A 26,997-nucleotide genomic window follows, 5' to 3' on the forward strand; every position below is an offset into this window, starting at 1 on the left:
ACGTGCCCAAAATCTCGCGAGAACCGGCTCTCCAAAAGTCCGTTCTTAACTCACTCGGGTGGGAAACCAATCCTGAGGATTAATGATTGCTCGTTCAAAAGTGACCCCTGGGGGGTGAGAGGGCTTACCAGGAGGGACCGCTAAAAACAAGACAAAATCGAGATATAAGTTTTGACTCCTTTTTTTTTTTGCAGAGGTTTGATTAAAAAAAAAAATGCAAGCAGCACCATTGTTTTGGGTTTAATAAATAAATAAATAGCCAGTACGGTTGCTTAGGAAGAACTGTCTTCAAATGCTTGAACTGGTGATCTTGGACTTGTCGCTGTGCAGATTCATATAATCGTATTTAAACATGATTTTGTTTAAAATTGTGAGGATCTGGGTCGGGGTTTAGTTTTCCTGCCGGAGGATTACACTCTGCTAGAGAGAAGTTTCAGCTTGAGTCCGAAAGCTTACAAACCTAAACCTTTGGTCCGGGTGATCGACCTAGATTGGATCCTGCAACACTCAGCTGGGATAGGTATACTTACCTGCATTCCAGTTTAAATTGTCTCGATGTACTAACCAGTTGTGGTTTGTTCATATGACACAGACCCAGAAGGCTCTTTAATCACTTCAGTGGATGCTTGATTGGCATAACGAACTCTAAACCAACCATGCCTTTAAAACCATCCATGGCTCAATGTCTCTACCCATTCCAACGCGAAGCATTTAGGATCCGTGTTATTTAAATGCATATGTTAGCACCCACCCCTCTTCTAGATGAATGAAACATTTTGAGAAATATTAAAAGGAAACCAGATGGATATTTCTTCCAACACATGGATTTTCGAATCTCTCCGATACACTCGATTCTGGAGAGGGAAGATGCTTCTTTATTGATAAAAACCGTGCACACTTTGGAGGGAGAGCGTTTTGCAGCGATCGCCGGTGCTGGAGGGGGAAACTTTCTTTTCGGCCATTGAGAGGTTAATGTCCTCTTCCCAGCATGCCGGGGGGTGGAAGGTGCAAAATGGCTGCGCCTGCGAGCTCGTGGAGCGAGTAATGGGGCTTCTTGGGAATAACCCCCTTTCTGCGATCCCGAAAACATCGTTTAGTAAGATCGGGATTTGCTGCTTGGGAGGGAAGACATGGGTAGGTACTTGGAGGAGAAAAAACTTACTCATTGTGAAGGAAGTCTTATTGGGCTTTATGCGGTTTATTCTCCAGATCCAGAAAGCATGCGAAGGTTTTTGACAAGCGATTTATTCACACGGAAGTCCTGTAGCTCGCTGAAGATTTAGGATCTAAAGAGTCACGAGTTTGTATCATTTCCATAGAAGCTGGGTTGGGCAAGGGCAGCGGTCGAAAGTTTCCTGTGAAAATAAATAGGACGATTTTGCAAGATTTACTTAAATGTTATGTGAAATTTAAGAAAAAGTAATTAGTGACGTTTATGCACAAGTATTCACTTGTGATTGCTTATACTCCCCATCTCAAAATTTATTGGGTCGTCTTTGATTAGGAAATACGGTATTAGTTTATAAAATATATATTTTTCTTACTCCTGTAATGGCTCTGGATGGCTTACAAAAGTACAGTAAAAATAACAGTAAGACTTATCTAAAATATAAAATACAAGAAAACCAAACAGTATGGTCAAACCTTGTTTGAACTCTAGTAGCACTTTATTTCATATTTATTCAATTTATATGGCTGTCTCTCAAATATATATCATAATAAAACGATCAGCAGAGCATGGATCCTATACCACCAAAAGCTGAATTAACTGTTGATGTCAAATACATAGCAGGGCCCACAATTAATGCTAATTACTTAGGAAACAAAAATGAAAAACTCAAGAGGCAGTATGATTGAAGCCCCTATGTTTTGTATGTGCATTTGACATCTGTACAAAATAAAACTAATGGGGTTTTGACAAAGCTGCAGACATCTTGCTTCTTTTGATCCCGCTGAGGATATCAGATGGTGGGAAAAAAGTCTGGGTATAGTAACTGAGTGCAAATGGAATAAGAACAAGGATGATGAGGTTGCTGACAAGAAGGCATACAATTTTAGGACTATCAACAGAAACTGAATTTCTGATCTAAATCATAGTAAATAATTGTTCCACTCTTTTCTCCTTTGGTCTAAATACTATAAAAGGCTCTGAGTATCACACTTTGAGAAGGATTCAGAGAACTTTGAGCAGGTTCTGAGAATGTCAAGAAAGATGATCAGGAGACTAGAAATTAAGCTCTGTAAATAAAGATTTAAGGAATGGCAATTGATGTTTCAGTACCATGTATCTCAGATACTTTAATTTGGGTCCTGAGTTGAGCAGCTTGTTGGATTTGATGTCCTTAATGGTCCCTGTCAAACAGTACAATTCTAAGATTATACAATGATTCTGCCACCTTTAATTTGGTCTGAAGCATGCTTACCAGAGAGAAAATCGCCATTTATCCTGATATCTGGCTTTTATAAATAGTAGCATTTTGTTGTGTTTCAGATACTCCTGCAGACACCTGGGACAATCTCCATGCTCACTTAACTTTCCTGTGGCTGAACCGATTTTACCTCTATTCATGTGCAGCTTTTGGAATCAGCCTTTGGTTTTGCTTCCAGTTCCTCAACAAAGCCAAAGAGCAGGTAATTTTATTCTCATTATGTTTAATATTTTCAATTCTGGTCACTTTAACCTCGAGGAAAGATGATGGAATCTCTGTGGTTGTGGCCTCTTGAGTGCTCAAGCAATTGAGAGACTAAGAAACATTCAGTAGCAAAAAACCCAGAAAGAATTTGCATCCCAAAGAAGGCAAATTCTTTCCACCAAAAATGTAGTACTATCTTCTGCAGATTTATTCAGAAATTAAAGCTTTTGAAGCAAACCACACAAATATAGTTGTAGTTTATTGTTTATATATTCATAGAACAGTGTATTTATTTATTTATTGAATTTATATTGCCACCTCTTCACCCATGGCGACTCAAGGCAGTTTACAGAATATAAAACCACATTTAAGAGAAAAACTAACAAAAAGTATCAAATAAATTTATATAGTACAACATAACAAAATCACTCCCCAACTTCCACCACCACCACCCCACCCCGGCAACAGCAGATCACACAAGCCATTTAATAGGCTTCATCCTGCTCTGGGTTACCCAGGCCCGCTGGCAGAACCAGGTCTTCAGCACCTTCCGGAAGAGTATCAGAGTGGGGGCTGTTCTAATCTCTGGGGGGATGAGGTTCCAAATAGAGGGAGCCAACACGGAGAAGGCCCTTCTTCTGGGTCCCACCAGGTGTGTCTCCCTCGGGGATGAGATCCGCAACATTCCCTGCCTCCCCGCTCTGATGGGTCGGGGAGATGTGACCGGCAAGAGATGGTCCCTCAGATAACCTGGTCCCAAGCCATGAAGGGCTTTAAAGGTGACAACCAGCAGCTTGAATTGCACCCGGAAGCAAATCGGCAACCAATGTAGCTCCCGCAGGAGAGGTTATACATGTGCACACTGGGATATAATATAACACCAGGGTATTATATATGGTGTAATATCTGGTACAAAGAACATCTGGAACGATAGGAACGATAAGACATTTTGGCAACCATAGAGCTAGGATTAGGGTAAAATACAAATTCTGAGCAATACTTGGGAATGGATCTTCAATAATGACAAATTGATATGTTGTCATTTTAATATTAGTGGATGATATTTCCTGCCTGGCTACTTAATTTCTCTTGTTCAGGTACAGCATGTGTGATAATAATCACAAAACAACTGAAATTTGGAGATGTGAACAATATATAAGAGCTTTATTATTAAGCTTTTGCAAAAGGGAATTCTGCTCATGGCAGAAGACATTTTCCCCAGGAGGGCTGGGGTTTATATACTGGTTCAAATATACAGTCTCTGCCCCTTTCCTGGGTTCACAATCTATCCAAGCTGCTTATCTCTCTACGCCACACCCATATTATTATAGTGTAACACTTGTTTCCTTGTCCTGTTTTTCTCTTGGGAAGTGCACCATCCAAAATCCTATCTCATGGAAACCTTTGTTCTCATGGCTCCTTCTTCCTGTTATGGTCCTGTTATGACCTTCTGTAATACAATAGATCATTAACCAGTTCCTTTCGGGTCATGATAACCTAGTATCTCCTTCTCATAACCTTATGCCAAAAAGTACAGACCTGCCATTACTTTAGATCATAACAAGTTACAAAACATAATGTGTTTGTTAGATATAGTTATATAACTAATCGTTGCATAGTTCATATATTGGATAAACATGGATTCCCTTCTGTTCTTCGTTTTCTCAGGTGTAACTTGCAATATGTAATGTTCACATACAACAGCATGTATTCCTCTATAAGAGAAAACTGACTTAGACAAAACTGACTTATCTCTCTAACTTGTACACATCATCTGAATTGAGGGGTAAAGTGACTATTTAATGGCACCAGGAAAAAAGAGACTAAGTTTATTTCTGGGACTCTTTGTTTAAATATTTAAATACTGTTGTTTAAATATTTCTTTTGTAGAACAAAAATCGCCTTGCAGAATTAAACCTTTCTAAAATCACAGCTGCCAAAAAAGAACAGCAAGATCGAAGCTTTCAGAAAGTCCATGTAGCTGGAGTGAAGGTATTCTATGGTTCCCAGACTGGAACAGCAAAGGTAAATAGTTCATTAATCCAGCAAGAGGTGAATTAATTTATCTTGCACCCATGCCTTTTTTCTCCTTTTGTTGAATAGAGACAGTTGACCATTTTCAGGAGGAAAAAAACCCCACTCAGATACGTTTTTGGTTAATTCCTATCTTCAGAGCTCGGCCCTTTTTAATCCTAATTTGAGCCCTGAAAATCTGTTACTTATAAATAAATAATTTGAAAACGAGGTTGTTTTGGGGTGTAGTAAACTGGTAGTGATAGTGGAGAAAAGACATAAGAAAGGGACTTTAAGTGCTGTCCAATCTTTCCTTAAGTAGTGAATAGTTATACTCAACAACTGGATCAAAATTAGAGCCTTCTTGGCTACTACATCCATAACTCCTGCCTTGAAGTTGCAAGTGTCATGTAGCATTTCTGGTATTAGATTTGCAATACAGAGATTACAGTTCAAATCCTCATTCAATACTAATACTGTCCAGATGATTTTCAGCCAATAACTCTTTTTCCATCCAAACTCACTGGGGTTGTGATTGAGGAATAAAGTGCCCCTTGGGACATTTGTAGTAGTTGTGCAGTATCAGACCAGAGAACAGTATCCCAAACTATTCAGCAAACCAATGTGGTGGTGCAGAGAGTTTTTAAGGTCCTCTTGGAGAGCCACATTTCTGTCTCTTTATATCAAGAGTATGAAGACAAGGACCACAATATAAAATTGATAAGCAAAGTGTGTGTGGGGGGGCTGATCATAGAGAGCAATGGTATTTGAGGGTTGTGGAGAGATTGGTGTTTTGTTTCCATTGTGGTAGGCCTATTTTTAGAGGGTACACTATAGTTTTAGAATTTTTCCACTTGAAAGGCATTATTGTTGATTTTGATAAGAAGGAATTACGCCCAAAGATTTGAGAGGTTGTGTGTGGCAGGTTGCCCATTTCTGCTTTTATGAGCTCCCACTTCTGAGTCCTTCTGAGCCCAGTTCAGAGTGGAGATTTTTCCTTCCAGTTTAGATATATTAATTTTTATGTATGGGCATCTACAAATCACAAAGAGTTGCTGGAGTCCATCCATTTCAGTGCTTTCCCACTGTCAAATATTGGAAGCAGCCTCTAAGGTTTTAGTCTTCTTGGGTTTCTCCTGATGTCTCAGTTCTTAAATAGTGGTGAGGATTATGTACTAGACCAAGCTGCTGTTTCAGTGCTAAACCTTAGCATCTCCCTGCCTTGCACCCAAGAATGTCTGAAATATAATTTCTCACTCACAGAATCCACCTAGTGTAGCTTTCTTGTATAAAACAGATCTTCACTGTTTTTTTCCCTTTTCTCTCTAGCGGTTTGCACTGGTACTTACTGAAGCTGTTGCCTCCATTAATTTGCCAGCAGAAATTATTGACATGCAAGATTATGATCCAGATGATTCTCTCATAGATGAGGTTTGTACTTCATCTCTTTTAGCCAGAATGCCATCTGTGGGTCCTCATGGCTTGATGGTGCCTGCTTTAAGAACACGTAAAAATTGTGGCCAGGAGAGCTGTGGGTGGTGCATCACCTGAGACCTTGCTTGGAATTGGGTGAACTGAGGATGGTTGTTTATGCCTTTATCATCTTTTTGTTTGTTTGTTTTCAAGTCAATTTTGACTCTTGGCAATTGCCTGGACAAGTCCATGCTGTTTTCTTGGCAATTTTTTCAGAAATGGTTTCCATTGCTTTCTTCTTAGGGTTGAAAAAAAATGACCAGCCCAGTCATCCCACTGAGTTTGTGCCTAAGGCAGAATTAGAACTTTAAATCTCTTAATTTTTAGCCCAGTGCCTTTAACCAAAGTGAGCCTCTCTATTAGATTACTGCAATTTGCTCTATGTGAGGTTGCCTTGAAACCACACCAAAATTTCATGTGATTCAAAAAGCATCGGCATACAGACTCAATTACATTATTGGTATATTATACCTCTGCTCTGGGAGCTGTACCAATATCAATGGATTTCCAAATGAAATTTAAAGTGCTCGTCACTAAAGCCATATATTGTTTTTCCATATTAGTTTCTGTCCATACTACCTGGACATCAAGGGAAGTCTATTAAGAATTTGCCAAGAAATATGGTGGGCAATAGTAACATTTTTTATAGCAATACCCTACTTTTGTTATAACATGTCCCTGAAACAACAATTACCTCCAGCCTTATAGCTTTCCAGATACAGAAGAAAAAATAGCTCTTCTAAAGGACCTTTTTGATTAAGTATACGCAGTAGTGTGATTTTCCATAGTTCTATAAATGAAACCTTTTATCTCTAGTTGCTATTTTAATTTTATTCTAAACCTGTATTCTGTTTTTACTGTATACATTCTATAAATTGCCTAAAATGTGGTTGATTTCAGATGGACCAATTAGATAGACAGAATATCCTAATGGTTGACAACAATAACAAAATAACATTTTAATTGTTTGACTATGTCGTCAAGTAAGTATCAACTCTTAGTGACCCGATGGACCTTCTCCAGAATGGTCTGACCTCCCATCAAAAGAGAATAATATCCCAAATAGTGAAGTTATTTGGGATTATTTGAGGAGAAAAAGGCTACAAAACATTCTTGCATGAAAAATGTCATACTACTAATATATTGAACAGTTAATAGTTTCATATCCTTTAGTGCAGGGGTCTTCAAACTTGGCAAGTTTAAGACTTGTGGACTTCAACTGCCAGGTTTCCTGAACTAACATGACTGGAGGAGGAATTCTGGGAATTGAAGTCCACAAGTCTTAAAGCTATCAAGTTTGAAGACCCCTGCTTTAGTGGCATGCAGAAGTGGAAGAATTCCTTTCATCTGATGTTAGGGCCAAGCTCTTCAAAGATGAGTTACTTTGAATGAAATTTCGGCATTTCTCTTTTTTTACTATGAACAGTAAATAACTGGTTGATTTAAATGTTGTGACAGATCAAAAAAACAAACAAACCCTCTTTCCTTTAACTGTTCAGATAAGCAGCCAGAATATCTGCGTGTTCTTAGTGGCCACTTACACTGACGGCAAACCAACGGAGAATGCTGCATGGTTCTGCAAGTGGCTGGAAGAGGCGGCCAATGACTTCAGAGTTGGCAAAGCATATCTGAAGGGCTTGCGATACGCTGTCTTTGGTTTGGGAAATTCAGTGTATGCTGACCACTTCAACACTGTGAGTGTGGCTTTCCTTTAAAAAAAATATCTGTGCATGTTATTGATACGGTTGTTCTCAACTTACAACTGCTGTGGAGCTCAGAATTGTAATTGTAAGTCATTGTGGTCATAAGTCAAAACACCATAAGACCGGGGTTATTTTTACAACCACTTCTACAAGGGTTGTAAAGCAAACCAGGTGATATTTCAACGTCTTTTCCTTTTCAACAAGTGACAAATATATGGAATCTATGGAATCAGTGGAAAGCCATGAAATACAATAGTGGAGCATGAACATTATTTTCACTTTAAAGAACATGTGGTGAAATTGCAAGTTAGAGGGACGGCTGAAAAAAAGTTACGTAGCCAGAAGAGTATTTTTTTCACTGTCCTGTCACTCTGCCTTTGAGATATCCAGTAGTGACTGTCTTACATGTTGGATTAGTGGCATCTTTACATTTAACAGATAGGAAAATGTGTGCGTTCTCTTTGATTCTCTAGTTCAGGGGTCTTCAAACTTGACAGCTTTAAGACTTGTGGATTTCAACTCCCAGAATTCCTTCTCATGTTAGCCCAGGAATTCTGGGAGTTGAAGTCCACAAGTCTTAAATTTGCCAAGTTTGAAGACACTTGCTCTAGTTACTTCCTCTAATACCTTTCCCGAGTCTGCTATTTAATATGGAGTGGGCTTAGAGACAAAAGAGGTGATGGAAGTGATACAACAGGAAAAAGGTGGGACAGACTCCTTTAAACTTGGAACTTTCCAAATATGTCCATTATGATCAGCATCGTTTGCCTTTTATGACCCAAACATTGCCTCTCTGCCTCTTGCTTTCTCTGCAGGTGAGCAGGAATGTTGACAAGTGGCTATGGATGCTGGGTGCTCGACGCATTTTGTCATGTGCTCGAGGAGACAGCAATGTGGTGAAGAGCCAGCATGGAAGCATTGAGGCTGATTTTGAGGCTTGGAAGGCCAAGTTGCTCGTGAGGCTTCAAGCTCTTGCCAAAGGGGAACAGAAGGCCTGTAGTGGGAGATGCAAAAAAGAGCAATGTAGATCCAAATCAAAAGTGAGCCAAGAAGCAAAAGAACAAGAGACCTCAGAGCATGCGGAGAAAGAAGTAAGTGGAGAGGATGATAGAATTTTGGCTCTGTTGCTTCTTTGATTTGATGAACCTCATCTATATGTATTACAGAACAAACTGGGGTCTTTTTTTACCCTCCTTTGGACAGCACAACTCTGAGAATTTTCTCCGCCTTTTCTTTTTTTGCTGTTCACACTTACTCCATTTCCTTTGTGCTTCAGATTTATTTTCTTCATTCACATGTTCCAATGATTCTGTTTCTTATTATTTCCTCTTTTTTACTGCTGTAGGATCAAATTTCCTAAAAAAGGGATTATTTAGGGGCTGATTCCAATCCTGCTCAATACAGGAATCCTGCTGGAAGAGTCTCTAACAGATGCCTAATGTTCTTCTTACTCATTTTGCCAACCTTCAACTCTCTCTCCATGCCTTTGTTCCTGTCCCATAGTCAATAATTTCTTTGATTGCCAGACTCTCTATGTTTTTCCTGCCAGTCATGCTGATAGTTCACTTTAGAAATGGTTCTGTAGCTGAAACCTTTGTAAGTGCTTCATCGTATCTGGGTTTACTACACGCTATACACTTTGCATACTAAATCAGAATTGGTTGGGCTCCTATTCATGCTAAGACAGAAATCATTGTTTACCAACCATTATGATTGACTCATACATTTTTCAAAGCCAAAAATCAGACACAAACCACATTATACCTTAGAGATCCTTTAAGATTTTTTTTTTTAGTTTTCTGAGTTTTATAGGCATGACCCATGGAAAAGGCAGATTTTGAATCTGTCTCTTCCAGGTCTACTTCTTTATGAGTTGGATTATGCTGGTTGTTGCTAGACAGACTTCTGACCAATTTTGGAGAAGGCATCAAAGAGTGTCAGTGCTGGACATAAGGACAACTCAGTTGATAACTCATTAATTAGAGAATGGAATAGATTGGAAACATGGCTTGTGCTTTCTCTTTCCTTGTTCTGCATGTTAGGAAGAGGATTTCTTTGAAACCACAAGTGAGGAGGAATCTGATACAGAGAATGGTAGAGGTGCAGATCAGGTTGTGGATGTTGAAGATTTGGGCAAAGTGATGGACCAAATGAAGAAATCCCAGGTAAGGAGAACTTTGCCCTTGATCCGAAGACCTTTCTGATTGCACATGTATTTTTTGACTTTTGACCATTAAGTCACCATTCAAAGTTACAGCTGTGTTGAATGAATAGTGGTTTATGACTGGTCCTCGGAGCTCCACAGGAGCGTGATCTGGGTGCTTGGCAACTGGCTTGCAATTACAACCAGTTAGAGAGCCCTATGATCACATGATTGCCATTTGCAACTTTCCCTGCAGGCTTTCCCAGAAAGTCAGTGGGGAAGCTGGCAGGGAAGTTTGGAAGTTGCTGGGCAAAATCTCTCCCAGTTGTGCATCCTCTCTCAGCTCCTTTGCTCTTGCCCTGTACAGGCCATTTGCATCCTCCCCAAGCCTTGTCAGGCCTCTCTCACATCCTCTTCAACCCCCCATGCCACCCATAGATCCTCTCCAACCCCCTCTCACAGCCTCATGCCCTCCCCAAACTGGCAGCAGTCAGCCTTTTTACCTTTTGTAACCCATTTAGACTTGCAACTTCCTGCTGGCTTTCCCACTGACTTAGTTGTGGGAAGCTGGCAGGAAGTTGTCTTGCCTAATGACGATGGGATTTGCTTAACAAAGGCCACTGAGACTACAGGAATTTCCATTGCTAAGCAATAAGGTTACTCTTTGCAACTCATCGCATAGCAACTGAACTTACAGTTCCTTTTGTAAGTTGAGAACTATTTGTATTTCTAGGATCAGAACAAAAATATGCTGCTAGATGTCACTTCTACCACCGCCCAACCTGCCCTATTGTTGTGCTGCTGTCTCCCAGAAGCGATAGCAGTAGAAGTCACACTTCTTTCTGTTGCTGAAAGTCTCAGTTGCTAGTAACAATCATAATTGTCAGCCAATCCATTGTAAAAATGCCATCCTATGAAAGCTGGCCAAAGCTGTAGCAATTTCATAGCATTTTAATGGAAGGATTTCTCCAACTGTGAAGAACAGGGAGCAGAACAAATCAGCTTCCTTTTTTTCTTTAAAAAGAATCTGTTGTTCTTGCACAGAAAGCGCATCAGACTAACGGAGAGGTTCCCATTGGAGTTGGAACTCAACATGGCAGAGGGGAGGACGAGAGAAGAGAGATGATCACCCCTGCTCTTCGAGATGCACTCACAAAGCAAGGTGATGGGGTTGCAGTGCGGGGGCAACCTAAGTTGATTGTCATTATAATCAGTGTATTTATTGTAGTTATTATTGGTATTTTAAATGCAGGCAGTCAATTTTATTTACAGCCAAAAAGCCCAAGACAAGTTACAAACATAATCTGAACTTGGCATTAGATCAAATGGATATAACAAGTAGAATATTTAATAAATACTACATAGTAGAATTGAAGACCCCAGTTTTTGCATATATAAAAGAATCTCTTCCTGGCATAGATTTTAAAATAGTCCAAATAACTTCTTTCCAAACTTTCATAAAATTCACAATGCAGTAAAAATATAATCCACTGGTTTAAGGTTCCATTAAGGCGCAAAACCTTTGAGAGATGGGAATTTTAAAAAATCTACCATATAGGATATTTGATGACAACCCATTTAATCTGGCTTTCAAAAAGGCTATTCTGTATTCAAATAGATAGTTGAAATGTATAATTCCAAATGTTGCAGGTGAACACAAGTTAAATGTTTCAGGCTATTGTTAGCTGCTCGAGTTGTATGTTAAAATGGGTGGCCATGTAAGTCTTTTTAAAGATTGACAGGCAGACCCAAATGTAAGCAGGGGAAAGGGGCACAACATTTGCAGCCATATTTCACAAAGTCTTTGAATATTAGTAGCTCGGGTTGGTAGTTACGTTGTTGGTTTGAGCTCTGAGCTTGGCAATTTGGTTGCAAACGTTTCGTCCCTCTTCAAGGAGACATCATCAGTGCGCTTTGGATTGTGCTTGTCTGTGGGAGCACTGATTTTTAAATAACTTTCTGAGTTCTGGTCTGATTTCAGTGCTCCCCCAGACATGCACAATAAGCGCGCTGAAGATGTCTCCTTGAATGGGGACAAAACATTTGCAACCAAACCTCCGGCTCGTAGCTCAAACCAACAACACATTTCATAATATTGTCCATACTTCTTTTCAAGCTAGCCATTATTTCTTTGTATGTTATGTTCAGATATTGAGCAGCTACAGGAACACAAGCTTTGATATTGCAAGAATTTTTTGGAGTTGGTGTCGTGGTGCAGTTAGAGCTAGTTATGTGGAAGCCTGAGGCTCAGTCTCCCACTTTCTATGAAGCTCATTGAATAACTTCAACTGTGAGACTATTCTTCAGTGGGGAACCACAACTGGCAGGACAAACTTCTGCATATAATTAGGGAGCAGACCACACACTCATTCGCACTGATGATCTTACCTAGTCAGGTAATGACTCTAAACTTGTTTTCTGCAAGCAAACCAGAAATTCAGACACTATAAAGGCCTCCATCGTTGAACCCTGAGCTATATATGTTCTATTGGAACTGTTCTTTTCTCCTGGTCTATTTTGTAGGACTGCCGTGAGATAAAATGGTTGGGAGAACCACGTCGGTTATTGAAACCCATTCCTGTTAATGAAACTAAATTAAAAACTCACTTTATTGCAGTGTTTCTCAACTTTGCAAACTTTAAGATGTGCGGACTTCCAACTCCCAGAATTCCCCAGCTGGCATCAACACATTTTAAAGTTGCCAAGGTTAAGAAACACTGCTTTGTTGTAAGAGTAGTCAGGTGGAGACAGACCAATTAAATGGCTAGGTTTATATTCTTTTGTTTGTTTGTTTTGCTTGTTTAGTTTTTGTCTTCAAGTCAATCTTGATTCTTGACAACTCTTTGGACAAGTCCCTGCAGTTTTCTTGGCAGCCGGATTGGAAGTAATTGCCCTTTCCTTCTTCCTAGGGCCAAGAGAAACTGACTGATCCAAGGTTACTTAGTTGATTTTGTGCCTAAGGCTGGATTAGAATTCACTCTCCCCACTTTCTAACCCAGTGCCTTCACCTCTACATCAAAATGGCTCTCTCATATATCATGCTAAGCCATAATTTACTTGACCATAGTTTATTGAACAAGGTATGCACTGAGACATACATCATGGTTTTTACAGTATGGAAAACAAAATAATCACATGCCATATTTTTCGGAGTATAAGATGCTCTGAAGTATAAGAAGCACCTAGCTTTTGGGGAGGAAAACAAAAAAACCCCAACCTGCCTCTGCCTTCCAGCCATTTGTCTCCTTGCAGCAAACAGCAAACAGCCTGGTCAGCTTCAGCACAGCCTGATTAGCACAAGCAGCTGATTGTCAGTTGGAATTGCCTCCCAATGATCAGCTGTTTCAGGTTCAGAGATTGCCATAACCTATTGCTGCCTCCGCATGCCCCATTTTCAGCCTCTGCATCCCATTTTCAGCTTCCGCACGCCCTGTTTTTGCCCTCCGTGCGCTCCATTTTTGGCTCATTCCTTGTGGCAAGGATGGAATGGGGGGAAAATGAGGTGCGCAGAGACTCAAAACAGGTGGCGTGGAGGCCAAAAATGGGATGCGGAGGCCGAAAATGGCGTGTGTGGAGGCAGCAATAGGCTATGGCAATCTCTGCAGCCTGAAACAGCTGATAGGAGGCTGATCCAACCGACAATCAGCTGCTTGTGCTAAATCAGGCTGTGCTGAAGCTAACCAGGCTGTTTGCTGTTTGCTGCAAGGAAGCAAATATCTGGGAAGCAGAGGCCAAAGGGTGGGGGCTGGTGGGTGGGCGGGGCTTTGTCAACATTTGTTGTCTTAAGACACATACACATATTTCCACCCACTTTTGGGGGTGGAAAAAGTGTGTCTTATACTCCGAAAAATACAGTAAATAGTCAAAACCAAATAAACCACCTTGTGGTTTACACTGTTCTCCAGATACTTACTGGAATTGACTTTGAACAAAAGTGTTTGCTTGGGTTAAAGTGCTTATATTTGATAGCCCATAAGTATTTTATGACCATTTGTTTCTGCTATATCATTCAAACTAAAACAAAGCTTTTTTTCATTCAGGTTATAGATTAATTGGGAGCCATTCTGGGGTGAAGCTTTGCCGTTGGACAAAGGTGCTGCTTTTCTAATCAATTTTTAAATTAATTTATTTATAAAATTTATTGGCCACCTATCTTACGATAGGGTAACTCTGGGTAGCTCACAGTCATAAAGATGTATCTATACATATATAGTTAAAACATACATAATTAAAATCAAACATTAAAACCTAAAGACACATGGGGAGGAGGATGTGGGCGGAATGGGGGAGGTGGGATCTGTTATTACTAAATCAATCACCTCTACTGTGCTGCTCCCCCACTGGGGCTCCAAGCCAACTACCAGAGCCAGGTTTTTAGGTCCTTACAAAAGGATAGGAGGGTTGGGGCCAATCTCACATGGGAGGAGGGAACAAGATGTCCCAGAGGGCTGGTGCAAGAGCAGAGAAGGCCCTCTTCCTGGTCCCGCCAGCCAGAATAATAGGACTTACGGAACCTGCATGTGGGATTTAATTTTATTTACTACTGGTTCGGTGGGTGTGGCAGGGGAAGGAGACTGTAAAATCTCCAGTCAGAGATGGTATTTGCTGATTCTCTGAATTATTCAAAATTTCTGCTACCGGTTCTCCACAACTGGTCAGAACCTGCTGAATACCACCTCTGCCTCCTCCCCCCGCATGAGTGGGAGAGGCCAATCCCAGTGGGGTGAGATGGTCCCTCAAGTAATCTAATCATGATGGTGATAACAATAGTGTTTAATACAAAAACATATAGGGATGTATATAATAATAAAAGGTCTTCCCCAATCTCATGACCTCCAGGTGAGTTTGGAGGGCAACTAAAATAAGTGAATCTGGCTCATCAGAGGCTCGACTTCTCTATGGTGGGTTTTACATTCATCACAATGCAACAGAGGAAAAGCTGAAAACGCTTTAAATAAATTAATGGCAATAAAAATAAAATGCAGAAATAAATTTATATTAATTATCACAATGTTCCCTCCTTTATGCCATTAAGATAATTGTAGATTTTTAGTTCAGTTGAATTTATTAGATTTGTGATGTCCTTCTACTCCTGGGTGACTTCATGATTTTATTTCACCCAGCCATTCCTAATTACGTATTTTTCAGAATATAAGACTTAATTTCCTCCTCTCCCCAAAAGAGGGTGAAAATTTGGATGCTATTATATACCAAATGTAGCCCCGCCCACCCGCTGGCCTCCACCCTTTGGCTTTTGCCTCCCAGCAATTTCCCTCCTTACAGCAAACAGCCTGTTTCAGCTTCAGCACAGCCTGATTAGCACAAGCAGCGGATTTTCGGCCTCCAAACCATCAGCTGTTTCAGGCTGCAGGGATTGCCTATTGCCACCTCCACACACCCCATTTTTGGCTTCCACATCCTGTTTTCCGCCATTCCAATTCCGCCTCCTTTCGGCCTCAGCGTGCCCCATTTTCATTCCAGGCGGCGGGATCTGAACAGGTGGAAAATGGGGTGCACGGAGGCGGCAATAGGCAATGGCAATCCCTGCAGCCTGAAACAGCTGATCCTTGGGAGGCCAGTCCAACTGACTATCAGCTGCTTGTGCTAATCAGGCTGTGCTGAAACTGAAGCAGGCTGTTCGCTGCACTGAGGCAAATTGCTGGGAGGCAGAGGCAGATTTTTTCCCCTTGTTTTCCTCCCAAAAAGCTTGGTGCATCTTTGGAGCGTCTTATACTCCAAATATGGTAAGTGGTTAGTGATGTTCATTGCAGTGCAATACCTATTTTTATTTTTCATATTTTTAATGCGTTTCAGCTCACCCATTATCTTTTGATCAGGATGTGCCATAAAAGCTGTAAAATAAAAATAATAATACTTTGATGATACAGCTTTTGAGGTTAGGAGGAGCTGCATTCAGTTTCTGTGGGGTCCCTTCACTTTATTTAGTGAATATTGCAGAATGCTTTCTTTTCTCCAGGAGAACATACCGTTTAACACTTAATGCCAGCAAGAATTTATTATTTACCATTTTAAAATTTGGTTTATATTCTGCCTTTCTTCTCATTCCAAACTAGTATGTAATACATTATAGTTTTAGAATAATTTGGTAAAAAAATAAAATATGACTGTATAAGGTAAATGCACATTGTAATAGCAGCACCTTCTTGAGGCTACCATTATTTATTTTGTCATTGTTCACATTTGTTTGACAGTCAATGCTTCGTGGGAGAGGAGGCTGTTACAAGCACACCTTTTATGGCATTGAAAGCCATCGCTGTATGGAGACCACACCGAGCTTGGCTTGTGCTAATAAATGTGTCTTCTGTTGGAGGTAAAGATCTGCCACTGATTTTTTTTTTTTAGTAAAAACGTTCAAATGTTTGTGCCTCCAAATCAGTGTAGAACTCTGATGACTGCCTGGACAAGTCCCTGCAGTTTTTTTTTTGGCAAGATTTTGGAAATGGGTTGCCATTCTGAGGGAGTGCGAATGAATCAAGGTCACCCAACTGGCTTCACATGCCTAAGGCAAGACTCCAACTCAGTCTCCCAGTCTCTAGCCTGATGACTTAATCCAGAGGTCTCCAAACTTGGCAACTTTAAGACTTGTGGACTTCAACTCCCAAAATTCCTCCTCCAGTCAAGTTAGCTCAAGAATTCTGGGAGTTGAAGTCCACAAGTCTTAAAGTTGCCAAGTTTGGAGACCCTTGCCTTAATCACTACACCAGACTTGCTCTCTGGGATCGATTCCATCAAGGGCCAAAATGATTAAAAAGAGTGCTGCTTTAATTTTGATAGTCCTAAATTCGTTCTCAGGTACGTAGCATTGTTTCTTAATTATACATTTCTATTTTTCAGACACCACACAAATCCTGTTGGCACAGAGTGGCGATGGAAGATGGACCAGCCAGAGGTGATCTTGAAGGAGGCCATTGAGAACCATCAGAATTTGATCAAACAGTTTAAAGGTAGGTGAGGATCCTATATGTGTTATTATTTTTAAGAAAGTGGATCTTGAATATACGTGGGGGAAGAGAGTCTTTTTAAGTATGTTTCTATTACATCAGAGCGTTAGGTTTTTCTTTCATCCTAGGTATAAATGATTAAATTGGACCCTAGGTTCTTTTGTTTCTGGAAATTATAATAGCTGCACATTTGGAGAATTCTTGGAATTACAATAGGAGGCTATTTGGATGACATCAGATGGAAAGATAGTGTAATAAGAAAAACATAAGCTTTTGTTGCTCTTCTTTAGTCAAAAGAATCTTGAATGTGAATTTTAATTGGGTTAACAGTTTGTTTATGGAAGCTGTTCTGAGAAGAGGAGAAACATTCTAGTTTTTAACTAGATTTAGTTATATACAGATAGTCCTCAACTTTAGACTGTAGTGGAGTCCGGAATTTCCATTGCATGTCATGAAGGTTGTAGGTTGAAGTGCCCACATGACCGATCTAATTTTACATCATTGGCAGCAATTGTAAAGTGAGTGCCGCGGTCATTGAGCCAACACTGTAACCTTTAAGCAAACCCATTGCTCTCAATGGGGAGTCTTTTATGAAACCAGAAGAAAAAGCCAATTTCTGTAAAAAACAACAACATTGTAAATCATGGTGATATGATTGCGGGATGCAGCAAACAGCTGTAAATGTGGGCTGGCATCCAAAATGTTTATCAGAATTAACAGAAAATCTGTAATGTATTTTTAAATCATGTTATGACATACACCTTTACATTAATTCTTTTAAACCTTCCTTCTTTAATTGCAGTTTTTTTCAAAAAAATACGATTTCTACTTCAATGAAAAGTAGTTATTTAGTGTAGCTAATTGAGTTCCTAATATTTCTTTATGTATTCTTTGAGGTGGGCCTCATCAATGGAGATTAGAATATTATATGATCATAACATTGTGATATATATGTAAGCTGGTGCAGCCAGAAATTGCTGTTGTAATATATCGGACTTCCAAGAGCTGCAGAGAGAGAGTAGCTCACCGGAGGAACTAAATGTTTGGGCCTGTTTGGGGAGGTTTAATGGTTCCTTAAGCATCTGAAAAGCTTAAGGCATTTTAGATTATCCTTTAATTTTCAAACATCACCACAGAAAGGATTAAAAATATTGTTCTACAGGTAGTCCTCAACTTACAACAATTTAGTGATCATTCAAAGTTATAAAGGTACTGAAAACAGTGGCTTATGGTCATTTTTCACATTTATGACCATCGCAGCATCTCCACAGTCTCATGACCAAAATTCAGACTCCTGACAACTGGTTCATATTTATGACGGTCACAGTGTCCCGGGGTCACATGATCACTTTTTGTGACCTACCAAAGTTAATAGGGAAGCCAAATTCACTTAATAACCATGCTACTAACAGCAGCTGCAGTTATTTACTTAACAACTGTGGCAAGAAAGGTCATAAAATGGGGCAAAATTCACTTGACAGCTGTTGCTGCTACAGAAATTTGGGGCTCAGTTGTGGTCGTATGTCGAGGACTACATGTACTTCAGGAGCTCTGGAGTCACAAAAGGAGTGCAGAGAGGGGGAGATGGTTTGCCTGCCGTCTTCTGGCCCTGAATTGTTCCACTCTGCCCCAAACTATTCTCACCAGTCTGGTTGGAAATGACTTTATTCTGTTTTTAGGAGTCCCTGGCGTGAGAGATGATCGCTTCAGAGAAGGGATGGAGGCCAAGCATTGTGCATTGTCCCTTGTTGGGGAGCCAATCATGTACCCCCAGATCAACCAGTTCCTAAAGCTGCTGCATCATCGCAACATTTCAAGTTTTTTGGTTACAAATGCGCAGTTTCCAGAGGAAATTAGGTGATAAATCCAAAGAAATGGTACCTCTTCCTTCCCATTTGTTGGTGCTGCAAAGAGATTGAATAGCATTTGTCTGATATCATGTTGGGTTTCCTGCCTGAGGGGGTTGGACTAGAAGAGACACCCCCCCCCCCAAAAAAAGATCCCTTCCAGCTCTGTTATTCTGTTACTTCAGCCTACAATTAGGATAGTGTGCAGAGAGATTCATTGTGAAAAGTAGGCAGGCCAGAGACACAGTAATGGCTGGAGTTTGGACAATAATTGACGTTGAGTGATTTAATTAAATCAATTAAATACAGTTGGCATGATTATTTCCTTAATTACTAATTTCGCCCATTGGTCTCCCTGAAAATTATAAATTGATAGTCGTGTTTGGAAAGACCGAGGAGCACAATAAGGATTTTGGAAAGTACAAATGGGCTTAAGATTTATGTTTCTAATTTAGTCTCTATTAAGCTAGATGCGCAAAGTTAGATAAAAACTACTTTCTACATTCACACTATCCCACTTTGGAACTCAGTGTCACACATGCTCTTGGAAATAATCTGGAACCCAGAGCAGCTGCCATCCAAGATACATTGAATTTTAACTTCTTTTCCCTAAAAAAAACTTTAATAGCAACATTCCAAAGTTTCAGAGCTTTCACTGTTGCCTCCCACACAGGAATCTCCAGCCTGTCACACAGCTGTATGTCAGTGTGGATGCCAGCACCAAAGATAGTCTGAAGAAGATTGATCGACCTCTTTTTAAAGACTTTTGGCAGCGGTTCCTAGATAGCTTGCAAGCCTTAGCTGAAAAGGTATGGCATTCAACTTATGTTTGGTTCCCCCTTGACATAGAAATAATAGGTTGTGGATCTTTTATATGATCATTGAGCCATGGTGGCACAGTGGTTGGAGTGCAGTACTGCAGGCTACTTCTGCTGCCTGCCGGCTGCCTGCAATTTAACAGTTTGAATCTCACCAGGCTCAAGGTTGACTCAGCCTTCCATTCTTCCAAGGTGGGTAAAATGAGGACCCAGATTGTTTGGGGGCAATATGCTGACTCTGTAAAACACTTAGAGTGGGCTGTAAAGCACTGTAAAGCAGTATATAAGACTAAGTGCTATTGCCATTATAACATCATCAAAACCTTTATGAATTACATTCTTTGAGTCAAAAGTTCAATTACAGTGAACTGTCATAGCTAAAATAAATCTATATTCTGATTGATTGGCTTCGTGCTCTTTTCAGTTGAAAACTAAATGCTAAATTCAGCACCAGTTATCTGATTTCCGTCTCGCCCTATGCATCCAGATGTAGTCCTACTCACATTCTTTTATTTGTATTTACTACTGCATGTTGTAATTTAAAACTGCTCTCTCCCAACATTTTTAGCGACAACGCACTGTCTACAGGTTAACACTGGTGAAAGCTTGGAATGTGGAGGAGCTGAAAGCTTATTCAGACTTGGTGTCTCTTGGCAAGCCGGATTTCATAGAAATAAAGGTGAGCTGTTGATTGTTAGGGTGGGCCCTTCTTGCCACCCACATTTAACCTTTCGTGTGAGTTTGTTTTTCAGGCATGTGTTTTATGTGTGATAAATGGCAAATTTATCTAGGCCTGGTTCCAACTATTTCCACAAATATTTTGGGGGCATACTTTGCTTTTCAGTCTATACCCTGCCCCCTTATTCTACATTCTGCATGACAGTTTGTACCTTTACCCTTGTTCTACATTCTGTTGTGATCCGCCGGCAGCCTGCAAAGATGGCAGCAGAATCGGACAGTGGGGAAGAACATGGGCCAGTCTGGGATTCTGGAGAGGTCTTGGACGAGGGTCCTGCGTCTGATACAAAGATGGGGCCAGGGCCATCTGAGAGTTATGTGCTGACTCTGGAGCCTCCAGAATCTGACAGTAGTGAGGCAGAGGAACAAGGGGAGCATGTTCCCAGTGCCCATGTGCACAGAGCTGCCAGAAGGCAAGAACAGTTAAGACAAAAGGGGGGACTCGAGAGTAAGGCTTGGAGGTGATTGCCTCTCCCATAAGATATAAAGGAGGTGCAAAGGGACAGGAACCTTTGCAGGAAGCAATGTTGTTTGCTCTGTTTGTATTGAACCTTGAAGCTCTGTGTGGACTTTATACTTCGTTTGGCTTTTTACAGTTAATTTAGCACTTTAGTTGTTGGCAGCAATTCAAAGGAGATAAAGGTGGGTGCTTATCTCGAGAGACTGTTTGGGACTCATTACGGGCTGGGAATGAACATAATTCCCAGTGTTGAAATAAATTTGGACTAAGTGTGCGCTTAATTACGGTCTCAGGAAGCCTTGGTCAGAACACATTCTCCATGACTAACTCTGAATTAAAAGAGGCTTTGCTGAGTAGCCTGTGAATCCATGGCGGAAAGAACATTAGCCATCATGATAGAAAACATTCATGTTCAGAGACATCACTATTTGCTGAGGACAGACAATGTGAAGGCTTATTGCTTTCATGCCCTGCTCGTAAGGTTCTTGGGAATATCTGCTTGGACCTTTCATGACTTCTAACTTAATCTATGGAGACCAGGTAGAAAAAGAGCAGGGCCAACCTGCACATTCATTTTCTATCCAGTTTGAAGTCCTTCCCATATTGAGCTGAACAACCATTCTCAGGCCAGCGTCATCTTAAAGATGTGATATTTTGATACAGGTAGTCTTTGACTTAAGACTGTAATTGAGCCCCTATTATGGTCATAAGTTGTGAAGGTCTTTAAGTGGGTCATCATGACTCTGCCTGGTTTTATGGCCTTTTTTGTGGTGGTTACTAAGTGAACGTGGAGGTCGTAAAGAAAACCCATTGTTCACTGTGGGGTGGTGGTTTTTTTTTGCTGGAAACCAGAAGTAGATGCCTCTTTACAGCAACAACATAAATCACAGTCACGTGACTGGGAGCCACTGCAAATGCCCATAAATGTGAGCTAGTTGCTGACTTCCTAAAATATGGTAACATGACTGCAGAAAGGCCTGGCCAGCAGAACTTTGAATCCAGATTTTAAGTAACTTTTTTGGAATCTGTTGTAACTTAGGTCCCATAAGTCAAGGATTATCCTCATTGCTATTCACCTTTTTCTTCTCCAGCCCTCCCCCTCCCCCCTTTATTTTATCACGTATTTATTGACTATAAGGCTGAGATAAATAACTCTTTATCTTTACCTATAATTAATTAATTTAAAGAGTAGAAGGAACCCTACAGGAACAGAAACAGCAAATTTCTAAGCCTCCTATGATTGTGGAATGCTGGGAGAGGTAGTTCAGAGTTACATTGACTTATGGGCTGTTCCTTGTATCTTTATGATTTATATTGTTTTATTTAGTTTCCCTAATATGATTTATGTTGATTGCTTATTTAAAATCTTATGACTACCACTATGAATACATTTTTTATGATGACTATGATCATGATTTATCACTTATAGCTTTTATGTACACTGAGAGCTTACACACTGAAGATAAATTCCTTGTGTGTCCAATCACACTTGGCCAATAAAAAATTCTATTCCTATTCTATTCTATTCCATTCCATTCTATTCTTCTATTCTATTTTATTCTATACTATACTACACTACACTACACTATTCATAGTTGTTGCAGCCATCAGATTGCTGATCCCCATTAGAAACAGCAGTGTTCAATGTTGTTTTTCAGCAGCTGCTATTCTTTGTGGCCATTTATGGTCAACCTTGTTCTGGCAAAGATAAAGCAATCCTACTTTCTGGTTTTGCTATGAAAATTCTTCTCTTTGAGTAATTTGTAATGTTACTGCACTAGCATTTCCTAACTCTATGCCAATATATTCTTTCGAAAAGAAAAATTCCCCAAAATGAATTTGAGAGATGTCTAGGGCTCTAATCTTAAATAAATGTTTCTTCAACAGGGCGTGACATACTGTGGGGAAAGTTCAGCCAGCAACCTCACCATGGCCAATGTCCCTTGGCATGAAGAAGTGACGCACTTTGTGCAAGGCCTGGCTGACCTCCTCCCAGACTATGAAATTGCCAGCGAACACGAGCACTCCAACTGTCTCCTCATTGCGCACAAGAAGGTAAATTCTAAGCCTCTTCAGGTTTTTTCCTGAAACTTACAATTAGGAAGATTGAAATATTGTAGACTTTTTTTTTTCAGCCCCACAGATAGTCTTCGACTTACAACTAAAGGTAGTCCTGGACTTACAACAGTTCATTTAGTGACCTTTCAAAGTTACGGCACTGAAAAAAAGGGATTTAGGATCATTTTTCACACTTTCACAGCCTTTGCAGCATCCCCATCATCATAATATGCAATCAAAATTCAGATGCTTGGCAACTGGTTCATATTTAGGACCATTGCTGTGTCCCAAGATCCTGTGATCTCCTTTTTGAGACCTTCTGACAAGCAAAGTCAATGGGGAAGCCAGATTCACTTAAATTTTACTAACTTACTAACTTAGCAACTGCAGTGATCCATTTATGTGCATTGTAGCATCCCCACGATCTTGTGATTAAAATTAGGGTGCTTGGCAACCGGCATGTATTTGTAATGTATGCAGCATCCTCGGGTCATTTGATCATCATTTGCAATCTTCCTGGCTGGCTTTCAACAACCACAGTCAATGGGAGAAGCCAGGATCAACTGCATGGTTCACTTAACAACTTCCAATGATTTGTTTAACAACTCTGGCAAGAAAGATCATAAATTCCGATGTGACTCACTTAACAATCATCTTGTTTAGCGATGGAAATTCTGACCTCAACTGTGGTTGTAAATCGAGGACTACCTGTAATGATCTCGAAGGTGCTTTATGACAATTATAAACCAGTTCCCCCCCATATTTAGTTCTATTGTACTTTACTAATTTATTTGATTCTTTTTGTTAGTTTTTATTGTTTTTTATTTTTATTTTTTGTTTTAAATACGGTTTTCTATTGTGTAAGCTGCCTCAAGTCGCCATGGGGGAATAGGGAGCAATATTAATTAATTAATTAATTCAATCATTTTTAAAATAAGGGTGCTAACATTTTTGAGCCACAGGGATGGGATTCAGGCCACGTGATTGATTGTCGTAAAACAGGGGTGTCAAACTCAAGGCCTGGGGACTGGATCTGGCCCGTAGGATGCTTAGATCTGGCCCAGGAGGCTGCCCTGGAAACAGCAAAAGTCTGGGCCACAGTGCCTCTGCCAGTGAAAATAGAGCTCAGGAGAGCCGCACATGGTATTCCCGATCTCCATTTTGGGCCAGGACGACCTCCTGCAGCCCTCTGCCAGCAAAAATGGAGCTCGTGGGGCTCTGTTTTCCCTGGCAGAGGGCTGCAGGAGGCTGTCCCAGCCAAAAATAAAGCTTGGGAACCCATTTTTGCTGACAGGAGTGATTTCAAGCTGGCCACACCCACCTGGGCCATGCCCAGCCCCAGTGCCCTGAGGTCAAAACGTAACCCTGATGCGGCGCTCAATTAAATTGAGTTTGACACCCCTGTTGTAAAAGGTTGCCATGGCTTTGCCAGTTTATCAAAGGCTGCCCTGTTTAGTAGGGGCCAATCTCAAAATATTCATTTAACAGAAGGACATTCTGGTGTGATGGTTCCATATTACTCTTTCAAGTCCTGCAGGATACTTTCTATCAATTCATCTGTTCCATTTTTTTTGTCTGGGCAAACAACATACTTCTACGCGCCAGGATTTTTTTTTTTTAAAGTCTAAGGAGGCCTGCCAGATCTGTGATTAATTGCTATTTGGAAAATCTACACCCAAAGTTAAATGAGGCAAAGAGCATAATTATGTCACAGTGACATCTATGGATATTATGTGAGGAAGTCCAGCATTCAAGTCACAAGAAGGGTAAATTTAACAATGGGAATTGCAAAAGTGAGATAAAAGAGCAATCAAAATAATAGGCATGTTATGAATACTCAAAATTGGAAATCTAATCCAACCAAGGAAAATGTGCCATGCTCCTGTTCTCCAAATGAAAAGAGATTCCCAGTTTTTTGGGCCACCTCTGGAACAATCCATGAGAATTAAAAAAAAAATCTGTTTGGTGGAGCAGGCTATACTAAATAAATTGTAACATCTGAATGGAGAGCAGGGTCAGGGAACTTGTATATAATTGAGATGCAAAATATTTGTCTATGACAATAGATTTGATATTAGGATGTCAAAGTGGAGTGAAGAGAGAGAGATTGATGTCTGTGGAGATTCTCAGTCATCCAGGTCATGGTTGTATCCAAAGGTGCTGAACTGAACTGAAGGAGCTTCTTGGATGAGAAGTGAAAACATCTTCAAAGAAAAACAAAGTCCAGTTGCTTCTTGAAAAAGCACCTTTGGGGGGAGATTGACTCAGTACAAGTCTTAGTACCCATAGCGTTGCTTTAAGGCTGTCTGTCATACCTAAGAGACCTTCAGTAAAGTTGGTTAGATAACATGTCAAACTAAAGAAAGATTTGTTTAATTACGGGTTTTTTGAAGAAAAAAAATGGCTGGGCTCACAATAGCACATTAATCCAAACAAGAAATAATATTATTTTTCAGTACAGCTTTCTCCAGTCTTTCTGTCTTCCAGATGTGTGGATTTTAGCTCCTAGAATTCTTAGCAGTGGTCATGCTAGCTGGGGAATTCTGAGGATTGAAATCTCTACATATGGAGAGTGATCAGCTTGGAGAAAACTGGCTTGAGTGTGTTGTAATTTTGTCTGAATCAGTATATTTATTATAATATAATAATATTAAAATAAATAATATAATCTTTAGAGCAGGGGTTCCCAACCTGGGGTGCTCGCACTCTCTGGGGGTGCGAGACGATATTCCAGGGGGTGTGAGAAAAGTCCAGGTAGATAATAGGATATTGGCTATATGTTGGCATTTTTATTTATTATTTATTTCAAGTGGTGCAAGGTTCAAGTGAAATTTTTTTAGGGGTGTGGGGTGAAAAAAAAGGTTGGGAACCACTGCTTTAGAGCCTTTAAAAAAAAAAAAAAACCTCCCCTCTATTTGACAAATTATATATCTGCTTTTTCCTTTAGTTCAAGATCGAAGGGAAATGGCACACCTGGATTGACTATGATCGTTTTCAAGAATTGGTCCATGAATATGAACAGAGTGGAGGAATTAAAACATTCACTTCTGCTGACTATGTAGCACTGACTCCTCCTTGGGCAGTATTTGGAGCTAAGGAAAGAGGCTTTGACCCAGTGGACACAAGGTTTCAACGAAAAAACAAAATAAAGGACATCTCTGGATGCTGACAACTTTAAAATCGGACCATACAATCAGAGTTTTGGGTTTTTACACTAACATCAGAAAGCGTTGCATAAAACTGGAGACATCTACCGTATTTCTTTTGGGGCTGTCCAAAGTGGGTTTTTTTTTCCTTTTATTCTACCCAGAGGAAATTGGTAAGTTATATGTTTTTTAAAAGGCAGGTAGATGCTATGAATTTATCCTTCCCATATCTTGAAGTGGACAGCTGTGCCCTTTCAGGTCCACAATTTTTGCAGTCCTCACAGCACCCACATTTTGTGACCTATTTTTGTCTATTCATGTGGCATCATCATCTGTGCTCCCTTCAAGCCACCTCCCCACAAAATAAAAAAATAAAAAGTCTTGTTTTCTTAATTAAAGGTTTCCTTGAAATCAGCGAGGTATCTTGTGTCATACCTGTGGACTGTAGACAAAACTATTTTTATTTTCTTCCGTAAAAGTATTTGAAAAGACTGAAATGTGAAGGTTGTTTCTCCTGTTTCTCTGAATATCTGTTACAACAATCCTTATGTGCAGCAAACCTGGCCTGAATTGGCCATCTAAAAATGTTTAAAAAGATATGTGGCCCAATGGTGTATGTGTGGCCAAGCCTACACTAAATTGAAATACATTTGCTCGTTGCTAGAAATTTAGCTCAATAAATTAAAAACAAGAAGTATCCCATCTCTTGGTGTGTGGATATTTTTTTTCTCCCAACTATTAATATAACAGTCCAAGATTAAAGCCTGTATCTATATTTTTTTCAGTGTTTCTTGCGGATCCATCAATTTCTGGGTTGTTTTGTTAAAATTGTTTGCTTTTTCAAATGTAACTAACATTCTTTTCCTTAATAATGTCTGCTCTACAGTAATTAGTTTTTCTTGAATTTATGTATACCTTTTGATATCTGCTTTAAAAAAAAGTTACATTTTTGAAAGCAAGCAGAATAAAAATCTGAATTTCATACCTACCTTTGTGACTCAAG

At 40.0% G+C, this 26,997-nt stretch overlaps 1 protein-coding gene across 2 annotated transcripts; it reads left to right on the forward strand.

Moving 5' to 3' along the window:
* The first annotated feature begins 16 nt into the window (after nucleotides 1-16).
* Nucleotides 17-26,696, forward strand: LOC113441556 (S-adenosyl-L-methionine-dependent tRNA 4-demethylwyosine synthase TYW1). 2 transcript variants are annotated; one of them, XM_087927589.1, is made up of 16 exons: nucleotides 17-1,134; nucleotides 2,492-2,631; nucleotides 4,524-4,658; nucleotides 5,976-6,077; nucleotides 7,619-7,813; nucleotides 8,638-8,913; nucleotides 9,865-9,987; nucleotides 11,010-11,127; nucleotides 14,006-14,058; nucleotides 16,178-16,296; nucleotides 16,821-16,930; nucleotides 18,607-18,784; nucleotides 19,448-19,583; nucleotides 20,161-20,271; nucleotides 22,678-22,845; nucleotides 25,796-26,696. In XM_087927589.1, exons 1-16 carry the CDS (start codon nucleotides 1,131-1,133, stop codon nucleotides 26,015-26,017), a joined length of 2,190 nt encoding a protein of 729 aa, XP_087783715.1. In that variant the 5' UTR covers nucleotides 17-1,130; the 3' UTR covers nucleotides 26,018-26,696. The 2 variants fall into 2 exon arrangements, with proteins under 2 accessions (XP_087783715.1, XP_087783721.1); XM_087927595.1 differs by having other exon boundaries at nucleotides 995-1,134; nucleotides 2,504-2,631.
* Nucleotides 26,697-26,997: the final 301 nt, after the last annotated feature.

Source organism: Pseudonaja textilis, chromosome 1 (assembly GCF_049901715.1).
Source record: "Pseudonaja textilis isolate UNSWEBS1 chromosome 1, rPseTex1.2, whole genome shotgun sequence".
Classification (NCBI taxonomy): Eukaryota; Metazoa; Chordata; class Lepidosauria; order Squamata; family Elapidae; genus Pseudonaja; species Pseudonaja textilis.